The sequence below is a fragment of the Arvicola amphibius genome, chromosome 2 (assembly GCF_903992535.2).
Source record: "Arvicola amphibius chromosome 2, mArvAmp1.2, whole genome shotgun sequence".
NCBI lineage: Eukaryota > Metazoa > Chordata > Mammalia > Rodentia > Cricetidae > Arvicola > Arvicola amphibius.
The window spans coordinates 139,562,561-139,577,326 of NC_052048.2; the positions used below are offsets into that span (position 1 = coordinate 139,562,561).

At 38.2% G+C, this 14,766-nt stretch overlaps 1 protein-coding gene across 3 annotated transcripts in view; it reads right to left on the reverse strand.

The window, feature by feature from the left end:
• Nucleotides 1-14,766, reverse strand: part of Tax1bp1 (Tax1 binding protein 1) — a 64,327-nt gene that overhangs the window by 43,077 nt on the left and 6,484 nt on the right. For all 3 annotated transcript variants that reach the window (XM_038318474.2, XM_038318475.2, XM_038318473.2), the window contains exons 2-3: nucleotides 9,579-9,747; nucleotides 3,278-3,380 (exon numbers count right to left, since the gene is read on the reverse strand). In XM_038318474.2, the coding sequence (XP_038174402.1) occupies nucleotides 3,278-3,380; nucleotides 9,579-9,740 (265 nt within the window). In that variant the 5' untranslated portion in view covers nucleotides 9,741-9,747. The remainder of the gene's footprint in view (nucleotides 1-3,277; nucleotides 3,381-9,578; nucleotides 9,748-14,766) is intronic.

Consider the following 14,766-nt stretch of genomic DNA (forward strand, 5'->3'; position numbering starts at 1 on the left):
TGCAACTCAGCAACTGGCTAAAATCACTTGCTGCTCTTGCAGAGAACACGGACTCACTTCCCAGCCCCCACATGGTGGCTCACAACCATCTCTAACTCCAGTTACATGAGATTCAATATCTTCTTCTGGTTTCTGGATACCAATCACTCACCTGGACACACAGACCTATATGCAAGTAAAACATCCATACACAGAAAATTAAATCAGCCTTTAAAACAAAAATAAAGGGCCAGAATCATGGCTCAGTTAATAAAGGCACTATCCACCAAGCCTGACACTAAACCTGGCAACCTGAGTTCAATCCCAATGCCCAAATAGTAGGAGTGAATCAATTCCTCTAAGTTATTTTCTGACTGCTCCAAGTTTTCAAGTTTTCAGACATACACACAGAGACATAGTTTAATGATTTTTTTAAAAAAATTAAAGAAAAATCCTACAATATAGATGATGTTCTTGTATAACTTTAAAAACTACCTAAAATAATCTTCTTTAAAAGTATTTCAAATAAATGTATTCAATCAGTGCTACAATTTAAGCACAACCAAGTAAAAAAAATAAGTCAATCTATAATGTGACATCAGTCTTCAGTAAAATACACATAAAACTCAAACTAAAAACACTACTGAATTTGTAAAACTTCTTTACTGTTCCTGTGCTTGGCATCCAGGAAAATGTCTTCAGGTAAAGACAAATAAATTGGATGTGTTTGGTATATTTGCTAAGTCACTAATAAATGTATTAGCCACTAGAACAAATTTACTTAATTAAAAAAAAATTCACAACAAAGACAGAGGGTCAGTCAGTGGTAGTACACACCAGGCAGGTGTATCTCTGAGTTTGAGTCTAGCCTGATGTACAGAGTTGAGTTCTAAGGCAGCCAGGTCTCCATAGAGAAACCCTATTGGAGGGTGGGGGTAAGGATGACATATCAAACAGAAATAAGTTTACATCTTTTAAGAAAAAAAAATGAAATGAAACAAAACGAGCTCTAGCACATGTTTAAATTTGATCATCTAAAAGAGTCCATATATGGGGCCTGGAGAGATGGCTCAGCGGTTAAGAGGACTTGAATGCTCTTCCTGAGGTCCTCAGTTCAATTCCCAGAAGCCACATGGAGGCTCACAATCATCTATAATGGGATTAGATTTCTTCTTCTAGTGTGCACAAAGGTGTGCATAAAGACAGAGCACTCATATACATAAATAGATGAATAAATAAATCTTCAAAAATAGTATTTCATAAATTGAAATGTTACATAGAATTTTTTAAAGTCTATATATTAAAAGATTAACTAGAGATATAAACATGTTTCTGGCTGATGGCAAGTGTGGAGATTTGAACTCAGGGTCTTGTACATGCTAAGTACATCACCATTAGGCTACAATCCCAGCCCCTAAATAACAGTCGAGAACCCAAGTCTTGTCTTTATTAATACTATAAATGTTATACTTTGTGCCCCCCCCCCCAAAAAATGCCTGTGAATGTGTGTTTTGAGTTGGTTCTCTTCTTCCACCTTGTATTTTAGAGGCAGGTCTCAAGTTTCTGACTTCTGTATCCACTTCCCACTTAACTGTGAAGTTCTAGTATTACAGGCCCATGTCATACATTTTTTAACTGAGTTCCAGCTTACCCAGGCATGGTGTTACATGTCTATAAACCCCATCAGCACTCAGGAGGCTGAGCAGGAAGATCACAAGTCCATAGCTAGCCTTGGCTACAGCAAACACCCAACACTCATATTCATTCCTATTCTCTTTCTCCTTCTCTGCATATGTGTGTATACATGTATATATCTATATCTATATCTATCTCTAGATATATATATATAGAGAGATAGATATAGCTATAGATATACATGTAAATATACTGATATATACATGTATATGTGTGACTCTGGTAGTCTGAATATGGCCCCCCTATGCTCGTTTATCTACATGTTTGGTCTTCAACTGATAGAACCATTTGGGAAGGATTAGGAGATGTGACTTTATTGAAGGAGTTGTGTCACTGCGGGCATGCTTTAACGTTTCAAAGGTCCTGCCATTCCCAGTTAGCTCTCTCTGCCTTGTGACGTCTCAGCTCTCAGCGACTGCTGCAGTGCCATGCTTGCCACCATTCTATCCACATGATGACCATGGGCGCTCTCTCTCTCTGAAACTGTAAGCCCCCAAAATAAACTCTTGTATAAGCTGCCTTATTCACAACACAGCAATAGAAAGGACAGGTAAGTGTCCTTTTACCATCTTTGGAGACACACGGTTCCTGTTCATTATCTACAGTCCGTCTGGAGCGCAATCATAGCACATAAAGCCTTTTACTCTCACCGAGAAGATAAACTTTTGGTCTAAGGACCCACGATGAAAGTCGAGATCTCAGGAACTGTTTTCTCAGTGCATAAATAAAGTCATATTCCTTTTCTTCTAAGCTGCTGCTAGTAAACACAATAGTGGACTTGTTAAAGCCACAGATCCACATTCCTATGAACTACTATTCCCAAAGGAGCCAGAAAGAAGACAACAGCCCTGAAAGAAGAGCACGCTAGCCTTATGTCCCTCACAGATACAAGTGACAAATCAAAAGCTGGAGTAAATGAAAGGGTCTTTTGAAAGTAGAAATGAATGAGTATTGGGGCAACTTGAACTTCATCCTTGGTCGATACTTTTCCCTAGAAGCAACCAATCCTCGGCTTTTGTGTGAGAACATAGACTTCTGTTCTCTTACTTGTGTCCCTTAGCTTCTTAATACTCACATAGAAACTGTGCTGTATTGTGGTGGTCTGAAAGAAAATGGCCCCCAACAGAGGTGTGGTCTTTTTGGAGGAAGTATGTCATTGTTGGGTGGGCATTGAGGTCTTTTTTTCTCAAGGGTGACTTCAGTGCAACAATTCAGTCAACTTCATGTTGGCTGTAAGATGTAGAACCATGCCTGCCTGCATGCCATGTTCTCTGTCATGATGGACTGACTGAACCTCTAACTGTAAGCAAGCCACCACACTACATGTTTTCTTTTTAAGAGTTGCCATGGTCATGGTCTCTTCGCAGCAATGGTAACCCCAGTTAAGACATATATCAAAACCTTTTCTTAAGAAATCCCAAGTTTGCTTCATTTAAAAAAGAAAGGCATTCTGAATAGCTATGAAAACATTGTGTGCCCTACATTTGGTATTTATAGTCACCTGATTTTCACTCAACAAAGACACTCATTTAGACATGCCTGACACAAACAACAACAATACAGTCAGCTAGCTTGATCAAGTCCTTCAGTTTTTAGCTCTTACCTTGAAATGCGAGTACACAATTGACAGTTGATCCTTCCACATAATGTTCAGGCATAGGAGACCATAAAAATGTGTAATAATCACGAGCAGTACTCCAGCCAACCTAAAGGAGAAAAAGTAAACAAGGAATTTGAGTAATTATTTTAATATTAGCTAGATACAGCATTTCTATTACATCCAAAAGTTAAAATATGTATTTAACGCTTACAAATCTAGAGTTGTTAACAGGCGTGTCCAACTTTGATTTATTAAACTGTGACCTAAAGCTGCAGCAATTTACATAAATTGAATGACGTCTCTACTATAGATTCAAATACAAAGTGCTATCTAATTTCTCCAAGACAATTCACATACACACACAAAGATAAAGTCTTCTGTTTTATTTAAAATATTTATGCCACTAGACACAGTAGATTTGTGTGAATGTTGTGTGTGCAGAGGTGTATATATAAGGATAGAGAGGCCAGAAGTCAATGTTGAGTGTCCTCCTCAATTGCTCTCCACCTTGTTTTTTTTTTTTTTTTTTTTTTTTTTTTTTTTTTTTTTTTTTTTTTTTTTTTTTTTTGGTTTTTCGAGACAGGATTTCTCTGTAGCTTTGGAGCCTGTCCTGGAACTAGCTCTTGTAGACCAGGCTGGTCTCGAACTCACAGAGATCCGCCTGCCTCTGCCTCCCGAGTGCTGGGATTAAAGGCGTGCGCCACCACCGCCCGGCTTCTCCACCTTGTTTTATGAGACAAGGTCTCTCGCTGATCCTGAAGCTCACTAATTTGGCTAAACTAGCTGATCAGCACACCCTAGATGTCTTTTGTCTCTGTCGGCCCAACATAGAGATTACAGACATGTAGACCCAGCTTTATGTCATGGGTGCTAAGGATCCAAATTCAGGTCAACTATGGCAATTTACTGATTAAGCCATCTTCCTAGCCCCCACCTTGTGGACTTTTAGTAACTTATTGCTTAATACCTCATATTTAGGGTCTATTTGGGGTGTTGTTGTTGTTTTTCTTGTTTTTTTTAAAATGTAGACACTTTCCTATAACTTAAATCCACTGATCTCTCACCTATGCAAGTTTTGCCTAAAAGCAATTTATAAATTTTGGATAAAGGGAGTAATTACATTCTTAGAGATCATTTACACCACCTATTAATAACATTTTCACCTAACAACATTTTCAGCCTGGAGGAATACAAGAAAAGATGTTCAAAGCACATTGTACACTCATGAGAAATGTCCTTACATAATCCAGTACCACATACAACAAATATATAATTAAATTAAATACATGTAATATTTTCAACTTAAATATATACACTACTGATTTCAAATTGTGTTTTCTAAAAAATTATACAGTGTAATTAGAGATAAGTTTAAAGCAAGTACATTGCTAGCAACATTACATAAAACTATACATCCAATACAGCTTTAGATTACATATTCTAGGATTTTCCTAGGCTCTCTTTAGTGTATGTGCGTGTGTCTATATACACAAATGTGCTTGTGTACACATACCACCAAACATCTTTCCTTCTGGGGACTGAAATTCGGCTGCCTGCCTTGGTGTTATTTTATGAGCTATCTTCACCAACCCCACATCCTACGATTTTGATTAACCTCAGTTTACAGACAAAATAATACTGAGCTGTGTTCTATTAATGAGAGCTAACTGAATCTGAACTTAAAGTTCAAAGCTCTCAACCACTGACGTGCTCCTCACTCTTTTCCTGACAGAATAGAGGGCTCTTTATAACTTTTGAAACTCTACCTCTTTCCTTCCAATACTGGCACTGTATTTAATTCCTGACAGAAATACTTGTTAAGACAGAAAAAAATGGTTCTTCTTTTGTCTGCAATGAGAAACATACAAACTGTTTCAAAAGTCACCCTTTACCCAATGAGTGAAGGGAAAAGTGAAGTAACACAGAGGAGACTTAACAGCCCTGCTCCCAGGCAGCCATCGATTTAACAGGGCATAATCCAGAAAATCCTTTGAGAGGACTCCAAACGCCCATTACAAAAACAAGCACTGCAGGCGAGCTAAAGTTCAAGAATAGCTACACTGCAGAACAAAAAAAAACAATTGTTTTCTAACAACCACAAAGGTCCTTCCCCTCAGTAGGCATAACTGCGGGGGTCGGGAAAGGGTGGGACATGCACTTAACATTTTGACTTTGTGATGGGCTGTGCAAGTTTGGGCCTCACCTAACTTGACACTGACAAAACCAGGATACTTTGGGTGCCTAAGCACTGTGGGAAAGGGACTGTTCAACAGCCCTTTGCAACAGAGAACATGCAGTACCACAGACAGACACAAGAGGGAGAAAGAGAACAAAGTCCTGAAACAGGCAATGCTTTCTGGTCGGGAAATTGCACAAAGGGGCCACAACACATCCCAGTAAAAGAATTAACAGCCTTTGGGCAGAGTATATGGTGCAAATCATTCCTGCACAAAACAAGCCTAGATGGATCAAAGAGGAGGCTACTTTATGAAATTCACAAAATGGGAAAATTCTTCTGAAGAATGGGAAGTCCAAAGGAAGAAAATAAATCTTAAGACACATTAAGCTGAAATAACCTCCAGAAATAGAGTTTAATGTATTATCTGACCAACAATCCAAGATAATTTTTTTAATCAAGTTCAATGCACTCCCAAAAAACTATATAGCAATCAACTCTACAAAAAACAATGAAGTATAACAAAGAGAGGCAGAGACAGACAGACAGTCGGAGATTGGGAATACAATAATTCAATTGAAAAATTCACAAGAGGATTTCCACAACTGACCTAAGCAGAATAAAGATTCTAAAAGCTTGGCCCAACATCAACTACACAGCCAATCTGTGTCCTCCTACGTAGGCTGCATTAAGACAGTCTTTTGTTTGGTTTTTGTTTCAAGCCAGGGTCTCTCTACATAACCCTGGCTGTTCTGGAAATCAGTATGTAGACCAGGCAATCCTAGAACTCAGAGATCCACCTGCCTTTACCTACTGAGAGCTGAGATTAAAGGTGAGTGCCACCACACCAGACAAAGACCCTGGGGGGGGAGGGGGTAAGGTACAGAGAGATAGTTCAATGGGTAAAAGGTTTGCCACCAAACCTGACAACCCAGTCACTGAGACCCACACAGTAAATAGGAATTGTCTTTTTGGAGCAGCCAAAGGTGTACAGAGAATTCTAGCCTACTCTAAGGTACAGAGTAGACTCTGTCTCAAAACACCAGAAGAAAGCACCCCTTGTTTGATGCAAATATGATTTTGCTGCCTTCCATCACTTCTAGACTCTTTTTTTAAAAATAATTTGAAATAACTTTTTTATATATATTTATTTATTATGTATACAGTTAGCCCTCCGGAAGAGCAGGCAATGCTCTTAACTGCTGATCCATCTCTCCAGCCCAACACTTCTAGATTCTTAATGTGCCAACTTGTTCTTTCTTGCTACTTAATTTATACAGATGAGACAATCATATTTCAATCCAAATTTCAATTTGAAATCGTATGTATGTTTGGCTACCCGTGAATTACTTTCACTAGTCATGACCATATTTGTTCTCTACTATATTCCGAAGAGCCAGAAAAATTCAGAAAACCTCCAGCACCATGAATACAAAAGTAGCAACCACTGAAGCATAATTTTCAAGTAAATATTATGAAAAATCAGTGATGACTATATGAACCAGACAACAAAGAATTTACTGTTCTCTCAAATAAAATGGAAAAGTCACCTAAGAACAGGACAACTACAGTACGAGCAATATTTAAGTGATACATAACAAAAGAGGTACTACATGACTACACAGCTGCACAAAATCAATCACAAATGACTAAAGACAATTTGAGACTCTAAAGAAATGAGTGGGTTTTCCCTCCTTAAATGTGAAATGGGAGAAAATTTAGAATTTAAAGAAAAAAAAAGATTGTGAGTTGAAGATGCAGTTCCTTGTACAGTACTTTCCCATGAAGCCCTAGGTTCAATCCCCAGTACAGAAAACACAGGTTTATGCACACATAGAATGATTCTAAAAAGTTTTTGATGTGGGATGTCCTTCTGTTTATGTGTTGCTTTTACTGGTTAATGAATAAAGCTTTTGGCCAATTGCTTAGCAGAGTAAAGTCAGGCAGGAAATTCAAAAAGAGATACAGAGAGAGTAGGCGGAGTCAAGAAGACGCCATGTAGCAGTCCAAGAATCAAGTTAACAAACCACAAGCCTCATGGTAAAATATAAAATAACAGAAATGAGTTAATTCAAGGTGTAAGAATTAGTTAATAAGAAGCCTGAGCTAATAGTCCAAACTGTTATAATTAATAAAGTTTTTATGTGATTATTCAGATCTGGGCAGCTGGGAATGAAAGTAGTCTCTGCTTAAAAATGGTGTCAATGTGAAGTAACTACATCCACATAAAACCTGAGAGAGTTTGGGAAGGAGTTCTAGATACAAAAGGAAAGAGTTAAGCATAGCTTCTTAGCAGCTGCATTTTTTTCAGATAGGTTCTGTTTTGCTGGAGGTGGACAGAGGCTTGACTTCTTTAAGAGCCAGTTTCCTGGTCTATGCTGGCAAAACAAATGGCTCTGGCTCTTTCAGGAGGTCCTGCACTTTAATGGGGTTTATGAGAAGAGTATTACAATTTATTTGATGGCAACACAGACCCGCTGCATCCATGGAGCTGGGGCAGTGAGCATGGCTCGCAGAAGCAGTGAACACACCTCTGCCATTATGGATGGGGCGGAGTCAACAGGCAAAGACGCAGCATTAATCCTAGTCATGCATGCTTAGCATTTAAAAAAGAGAAAAAAACAAAAACAAAAAACTCTCCTGGTCAGAAATTGATCACACATACACAATAAGACAGATTCAGATGACAAAGACCTTTGCATGGGTCAGAGTTGGGTAAATGTACATAGGCTTAGGAGAGAAGAGTATACATACAGACAGTCATAGATTAAAGGAGTAAAACAAATTAAGGCACACATAAAGATGAAATATACACAGAAAGTCTGGATTATGTGTATTATTGTATTTTCTTTTGATTTTTTTTACTATTAATGAATAAGCTGCTGAAAAACATCTGATTCTGAAGGCTACTAACCTAATATATATTTTAAAGGTACCTTGACTTCAAAATTTGAGTCTAACGACATGTTACTTTGGAAAAAGAGATTTTGCTTTTGTTCCCTGTAGGCCCATATTTCAGTATGGCACAAGAGCCATAGGCCCAGTCTGAGGTGGTCACGTAGCTTTGCAGACAAGCTGTCTCAGCCTAACAACAGCCTGGATGTGCTGCTCCTACTTTCTTTTGTTATTAATGTAGATCACCTGAGGAGAGGTGTTGGCTGAAGCTGATCAGGATGTTTGATGCTCCTTCCTTTCGTAATTTGGAGGATGTCTTATAGAGATGCTAATTCATGGCCTATGTGACAGCAAGCATACTCGCAAACAGGTAGATGCATTAGTGACAGAAGGCCATTCACCTGGTTACCTAGGATACAGCCTAATGTGTTTTCCCGCTTAATTGTTGTGATGATACATAAACTGTTTGGAGAATAAATGAAGGATCAGATCTTGCCCTTCAAGGATGACCGTGTAAGCTGTGTCTGATTACTCCTCGTGACTCCGTTCCAGTCTAATTAGGGAAAATAGTTATCTATGTTGGGGCCCACATGGCCCTCGACAGTTTCCACAAAAGATGAGACCATGTGGATTCCTTCAAGGCTAATGTGATTTGATAGAACAAGACCCCCTTCAAAAGTCTCCATGAATCCTAAAAATCCTTAGCCCAACAAACAGCAGGAGAAAGCTTGGAGAAAACTATTTTCAAATTCCCAAAATGATTGTTTATAAATGTTTGTTTTCATTTAAAGGTGAACATGATATAGAAAAGAATACTTTACATTAGTATGGACTTTGGTCTACTGATACAAATTTAAGGTTGATTTGTTACACCTGCTTCTGCCTCCCGAGTGCTGGGATTAAAGGCATGTGCTACTACTGGCATAAAATTGAAATTTTAATAGTGTTTGTTAAGAAAGGCTAGTATAAGAGAAAATATGCAGATTATAGGGAAGTCTCCTCATGTAAAGGTGCCAGCCTCCAAGCCCGATGACCTGAGTTCAATCCCCAAAACAGACATGGTAGAAGGAGTAAACCAACTCCTTTAAGTAGTCCTCTGACTAGACACAAACCATGGCATGTATACACACACACACACACACACACACACACACACACACTAAAAGTAATTTCTAAAAGGATAAAATAAAAATAATCTACAAGGAAGACAACATTTTCAGAAGCTTTTCTTACCTTGAATATACCAACCCAGTCTTTGGAATGTGGATGGATATATGGAGTTAAGGTGTAATGACACTCTAAGTGTGCATTAGGAAGGTAACTCTTAGCCACATTTTGAAAGATGACATGAGCAAAGTTGGAAGTCTGCAATGGGACTTCTTGAAAGGATGTCATTGCGAATCTGAAAAGAGTAATTCACACAAGTTAACACTGTCAGCTAAGAATAAACCTACACTTTAAAAACCTATGTAACTTTTGCGACTGGATACAGCAAAGTGTGGGTCCAGAGCTTGTTCCTTGTATATGAGACCCTAGGATCAACCCCAGCACCTCACACACAAATATAGCTGTCAATTCTAATTTTAAATATTTGCATGTCTTAAACATGAGAAATATTCCTTTAAAATGTGGTCAAATACTAAAATAAAATTTAATATACAAAGCTAATATGATACAGGAAGCCACAGTGAGTTTAAAAGTAAAAAATAGATCTGTCTCAAAACCAAATTCAACTCTATACAACGCAGCTCTCCTGGAAAGCCAAGCCCTCTGCTTCTAGTCTAACATAAATCAAAGAAACCATCAGCATTTTAATATAGACGCTACCAACATAAAGCTGTTGGCCTCTAGCAATAGGGGAGGGAAGGAAAAAAGGAGGTGGGGGGGGGGAGGGAGAAAGGGAAGGAGAAGGACGACGGACAGACAGTTAAGTATCAGTATTTTAGGGGCTGGAAAAATAGCTTAACCATTAAGAGCACTGATGGCTCTTCCAGAGGACCTAGGTTCAATTCCTAGTACCAAGATGGCCGTTTACAACTGTTTATAGCTCCAGTTCCAGGGGAACCAGCATACTCACACAGACATACATGTAGACAAAACACCAATGCACATAAAATAAAAATAAATTATTAAAAAATAATTATCAGTATTTTATTAAGTATTGTTGAATTAACTCTTCCTTTCTGTACAGAATCCCTGAATACCATGTTCCCCTCGTAACTGAGGTCTTCCCATCTCCCTCCTCTCCCCAGATTTTAGAGTTTGGATTACCCTGATGCTAACATTCTGTTTGCATTCTCACGCAGTATTGTGATATCCTGGATCATTACTTCTCAATCCTTGTTTCATATTAGAACCATTAAGGGCTTTTAGAAGAAAACAACCACAGTGATTCTGCACACATGCAACATATACACACTCCCCTACCCCAGTCTCTCCAAATAGCCTTATTTCTTTATGCAGACAAATAGAAAACCAGTTTTTTAACTTTGTAAGTATGTAAACTTTCTCAGTTGGTTACTTAAAATAATCCTACTTGCCAGGGATGGTAACTAATGTCTTTAATCCCAGCACTCGGGAGGCAGAGGCAGGTGGATCTCTGTGAGTTTGATGCCAGACTAGTCTACAGAGTGAGTTCAAGGATGGCCAGGGCTACATAGAGAAACCCTGTGTCAAAAAAAAAAAAAAAAAATTCCTACTTGTTCCTCTACCTGTATCGATATTATCCTTTCCTTCTGGGTTTAATATTTTCTTTAAAAACAAAAACAAAACCTACCTTAACTTTTAGTAGTCATTTACTTTACCTATGCACATACTTATGAAAAATAAGTAGGCAGTAACTAAAAACATATAAAAGTGATACTACACAGACTGAGCAGGTTATATTTAGGTATATAAAAACCAAAAAAACAAAAAAAAAACCCCAAAAAACAAAAAACTACACCAAAAACAACAACAACAACAAAAAGACTGTCTAGTTTTATAAAAGAAGTCTACCTAGAAGTCGGGGGGGGGCACATACTTTAAAACACCATCTAAACTGGATACCAGTTCAGATCTCTGAACTTAAGGCAAGATTAAGTTCTATTTACTCTATCCAATTTACTTTCCAAGCTATGCGGAATATCTTAAATAATTTAATTTTGGGGGCATAATCCTAAGTTTATAATTCAATGTATTTAAATTTCTGCAAGTACTTGTGTTATTTTTTTTAAACGATCATGTTGATATAAACCTCATTTTAATAATCCCTCCCCCAAATTCATTTTTTGTTTGTTTATTTGTATTTTGTTTTGGGTTTTTTTGGTTTTGTTTATTTTAGTTTTTTAGTTTTTCAAGACATGGTTTCTCTATGTAGCTTTGGAGCCTATCCTGAAATTTGCTTTGTAGACCAGGCTGGCCTTGAACTCACAGAGATCTTCTTGCCTCTGCCTTCTGAGTGCTGGGATTAAAAGCATGGGCCACCACCACCCAGCCCAAACTCACTTTTACCAATCAAAAAAATAAAAAACAAGGAGACTGAAGATATGGCTTGGTGGGTAAGAAGAGATGCTTGCTCTAGCATCACTACCTCAGTTCGTATCCCCAGGTATATCCTAGGAGCTCTCTGGCCAGCCATTCAAGCTGAATGAGCAAACTCCAGGTTCAAAGAGACTATCTTCAAAATAAATATGGTGGAGAACCACAGAAGAAAATACTTAACATCCACCTCTGGCTTCCACACTAACACACACAGAGACCTGGGAATGTACTGAGTTGGTAGAATATTTGCCTAGCATGCATGAAGCCCTGAGTTTTTCCCTTAGGAGAATAGAAATATAAAATCAATGCTATTAAAGCTATGGAAATATTTTACAAAAGCCAATATATTATTTTTATTATTATTATATTTATTTTTTACCTTTATTAAAACACAGTTAAGCATGGATAAATACAATATGAATCATTAATTTTAAATTAGAAAAAAAAATTCACTCCTACACAGTAAGTCTGCTTCACTCTTCCCACAGGTAAAAAGAAACTGAAATAACAAGAAAGCTACTAAAAACACTGGAATTCACTGAGAATGCCAAAGTCATAAAAGCATATAGCCCAGTGGAGAAGCAATGTGCAAAGCCCCCGCATCACAATGTGGTAATGCCTGGAAGGGTAGCTTCACTACCGTTCAGGGCAAACAACAGGCCCTGCTTAGCTGGACGGTCAGGCAACTTCACCGTGCCAGACTCTACCTCCTTGTCACTAAAGCCTATCTACAGAAACAGTACAGTAAGTTGGGAGGCCAAAGGTAAATAAAAAATTTCCAGTCACTAATTGAAGGGCCTGACATCTACGTCTAGAAATCAATGCCTGAAATGCTACAGTGAATGCTTCCTACCACACAACTCCTTTATGTGTGTCAGGCTATCAACTACACTCTGACAGTGGTTCTCAATATCAGGTCATGACCCCTTTAGGTGTCAACCAACACTTTCACTCGGGTCTCCTAAGACCATCAGAAAACACAAACATTTCCAGATATTTACAATTTGTAACAGTACCAAGATTACAGTTATGAAGTAGTAACAAAAGTAATTTTATGGTTGGGGTCACCACAACATGAGAACTGCATTAAAGGGTTGCAGTGCTAGGAAGATTGAGAACCACTGCTCTATGACATCTTTGCACTAAAACCCAATTTTATTATTTCTAGAATTCACTAATATCTATAGAAAAGGTAAATAAGAGCTAGTAGGCATTCAGCTAAGCAAATGGCTAAAATTAAAAAGAGGAAAGTATTTCAATGTCATCTTTACTTACTGCTCCTGTGCTTTTACAAGCCCCAAACAGGACAGCTTTGTGTGGTACTGTTTCTTCCAGTAGCTCCATATGAAGTTAAAACTAGGCTTTTTAGTCGGGACAGTGGTGGTATATGCCTTTAAGCCCAGCACTTGGAAGGGTTTCTCTGTGCAACAGCCCTACCTGTCCTGGCATTAGCTCTGTAGACCAGGCTGGCCACGAACTCACAGAGATTCCCCTGCCTCTGCCTCCCAAGACAGACAGACAGACAGATTAAAAAAAAATCCCGACTTGGCTTTTTAAATTTAGGCATTCACCTATCCTACCGATTAAGCTTCAAGAAAAATATCTCTATGTTTTTAATCATCACTTAGCTACTACATTAATTACAGGTGAAAAGCCTTGATTTCTAGCATTTGCTTTAAAAACTCCAGAAGAAAAAACAAATGTGTTGGGAGTTGGGGTAACAAAATAACAGCAAATATATTCTTAATTTCACTGCTAGTCCTTTTGTGTATGGTCATAAATTTCAAGAATAAAGTCAATAAAAGCAAACTGGCAATAAAAAGCCCCATGTCTAACTTCCTTCAACAGAAAACATTGCATGAACACTCTGTACCCTTGCAAAGTGCCATAATTAAGATAGTGGTTGACAGCCAATGTTTTTAAAAATCTTAAGCTACAAAAATAGGGGCCTTTCCAGCACTTGGGAAATAGAGGCAGGCAGATCTGAGTTTAGGAGGCCTGATCTACATAGTAAATTACAGACCCAATCAAAGCTACAAAGCAAGGCCCTGTCTCAAAAACATTACATACACAAACACACACACACACACACACACACACACACACTTGTTCTTACATATATTTGTTCCAGTGTTCAGAAACATCTGAAGGGGGATAAAAATAGCCTGGTAGGCAGTAAGTTCCCTTACTCACTCTTCATCTCTCTTGCCTCGTTTGTTGAATACCATACTCTCAGAAATACGCTATCAGCCAACATTTGGGTAGGCAGACACAGAGACCTTGTTAAATTTGCACTCCTGAAACATCTCTATCGCCAACAGTAGCCTTCACAGCTGAGTAGCCCTATATTCTGCCCAGGTGGCACCTAACTGTAGTTTTTCTGTGTTGAGAAAGGCTATGTTCTATGTGCTGTAGTCCAGGCTGTCTTCAAGCTCATGACACTTCCCCTGACTAAACCTCCCAAGTGCTAGAATCCCAGGTGATAAAACATCACATCTGATTTAACTTTTTATAAGTTCATTTCTAAAATACTATGTTCCTGGCCCATAAGTATTAGGGGACAGGAAATCTGTAATTCCTCCTAAGGCTTATTTCAAACAATATAAACTTTAAGAGCCAGGAGTGAATAACAGCCATTCCAAAAGAAAATCCAATAAACTTTATAGGTAAAGCTGGGTTTGGTGGGAAACACTTTTAATATCAGCACTCTGAAGGCAGATAGAGGCAGGCAGATCTCTGAGTTTAAGGCCAGCCTGGTCTATGTGAAGAGTTCCAGGAGAGCCAGGACTATACAGTGAGCAATAAGTAAGTAAAAATAAACCTTATAGGTAAGGTTTATTCCTCTAAAGAACTATAAACGTATAGATAGGATCAGACATAAAAACTTAGTATTCTAGGG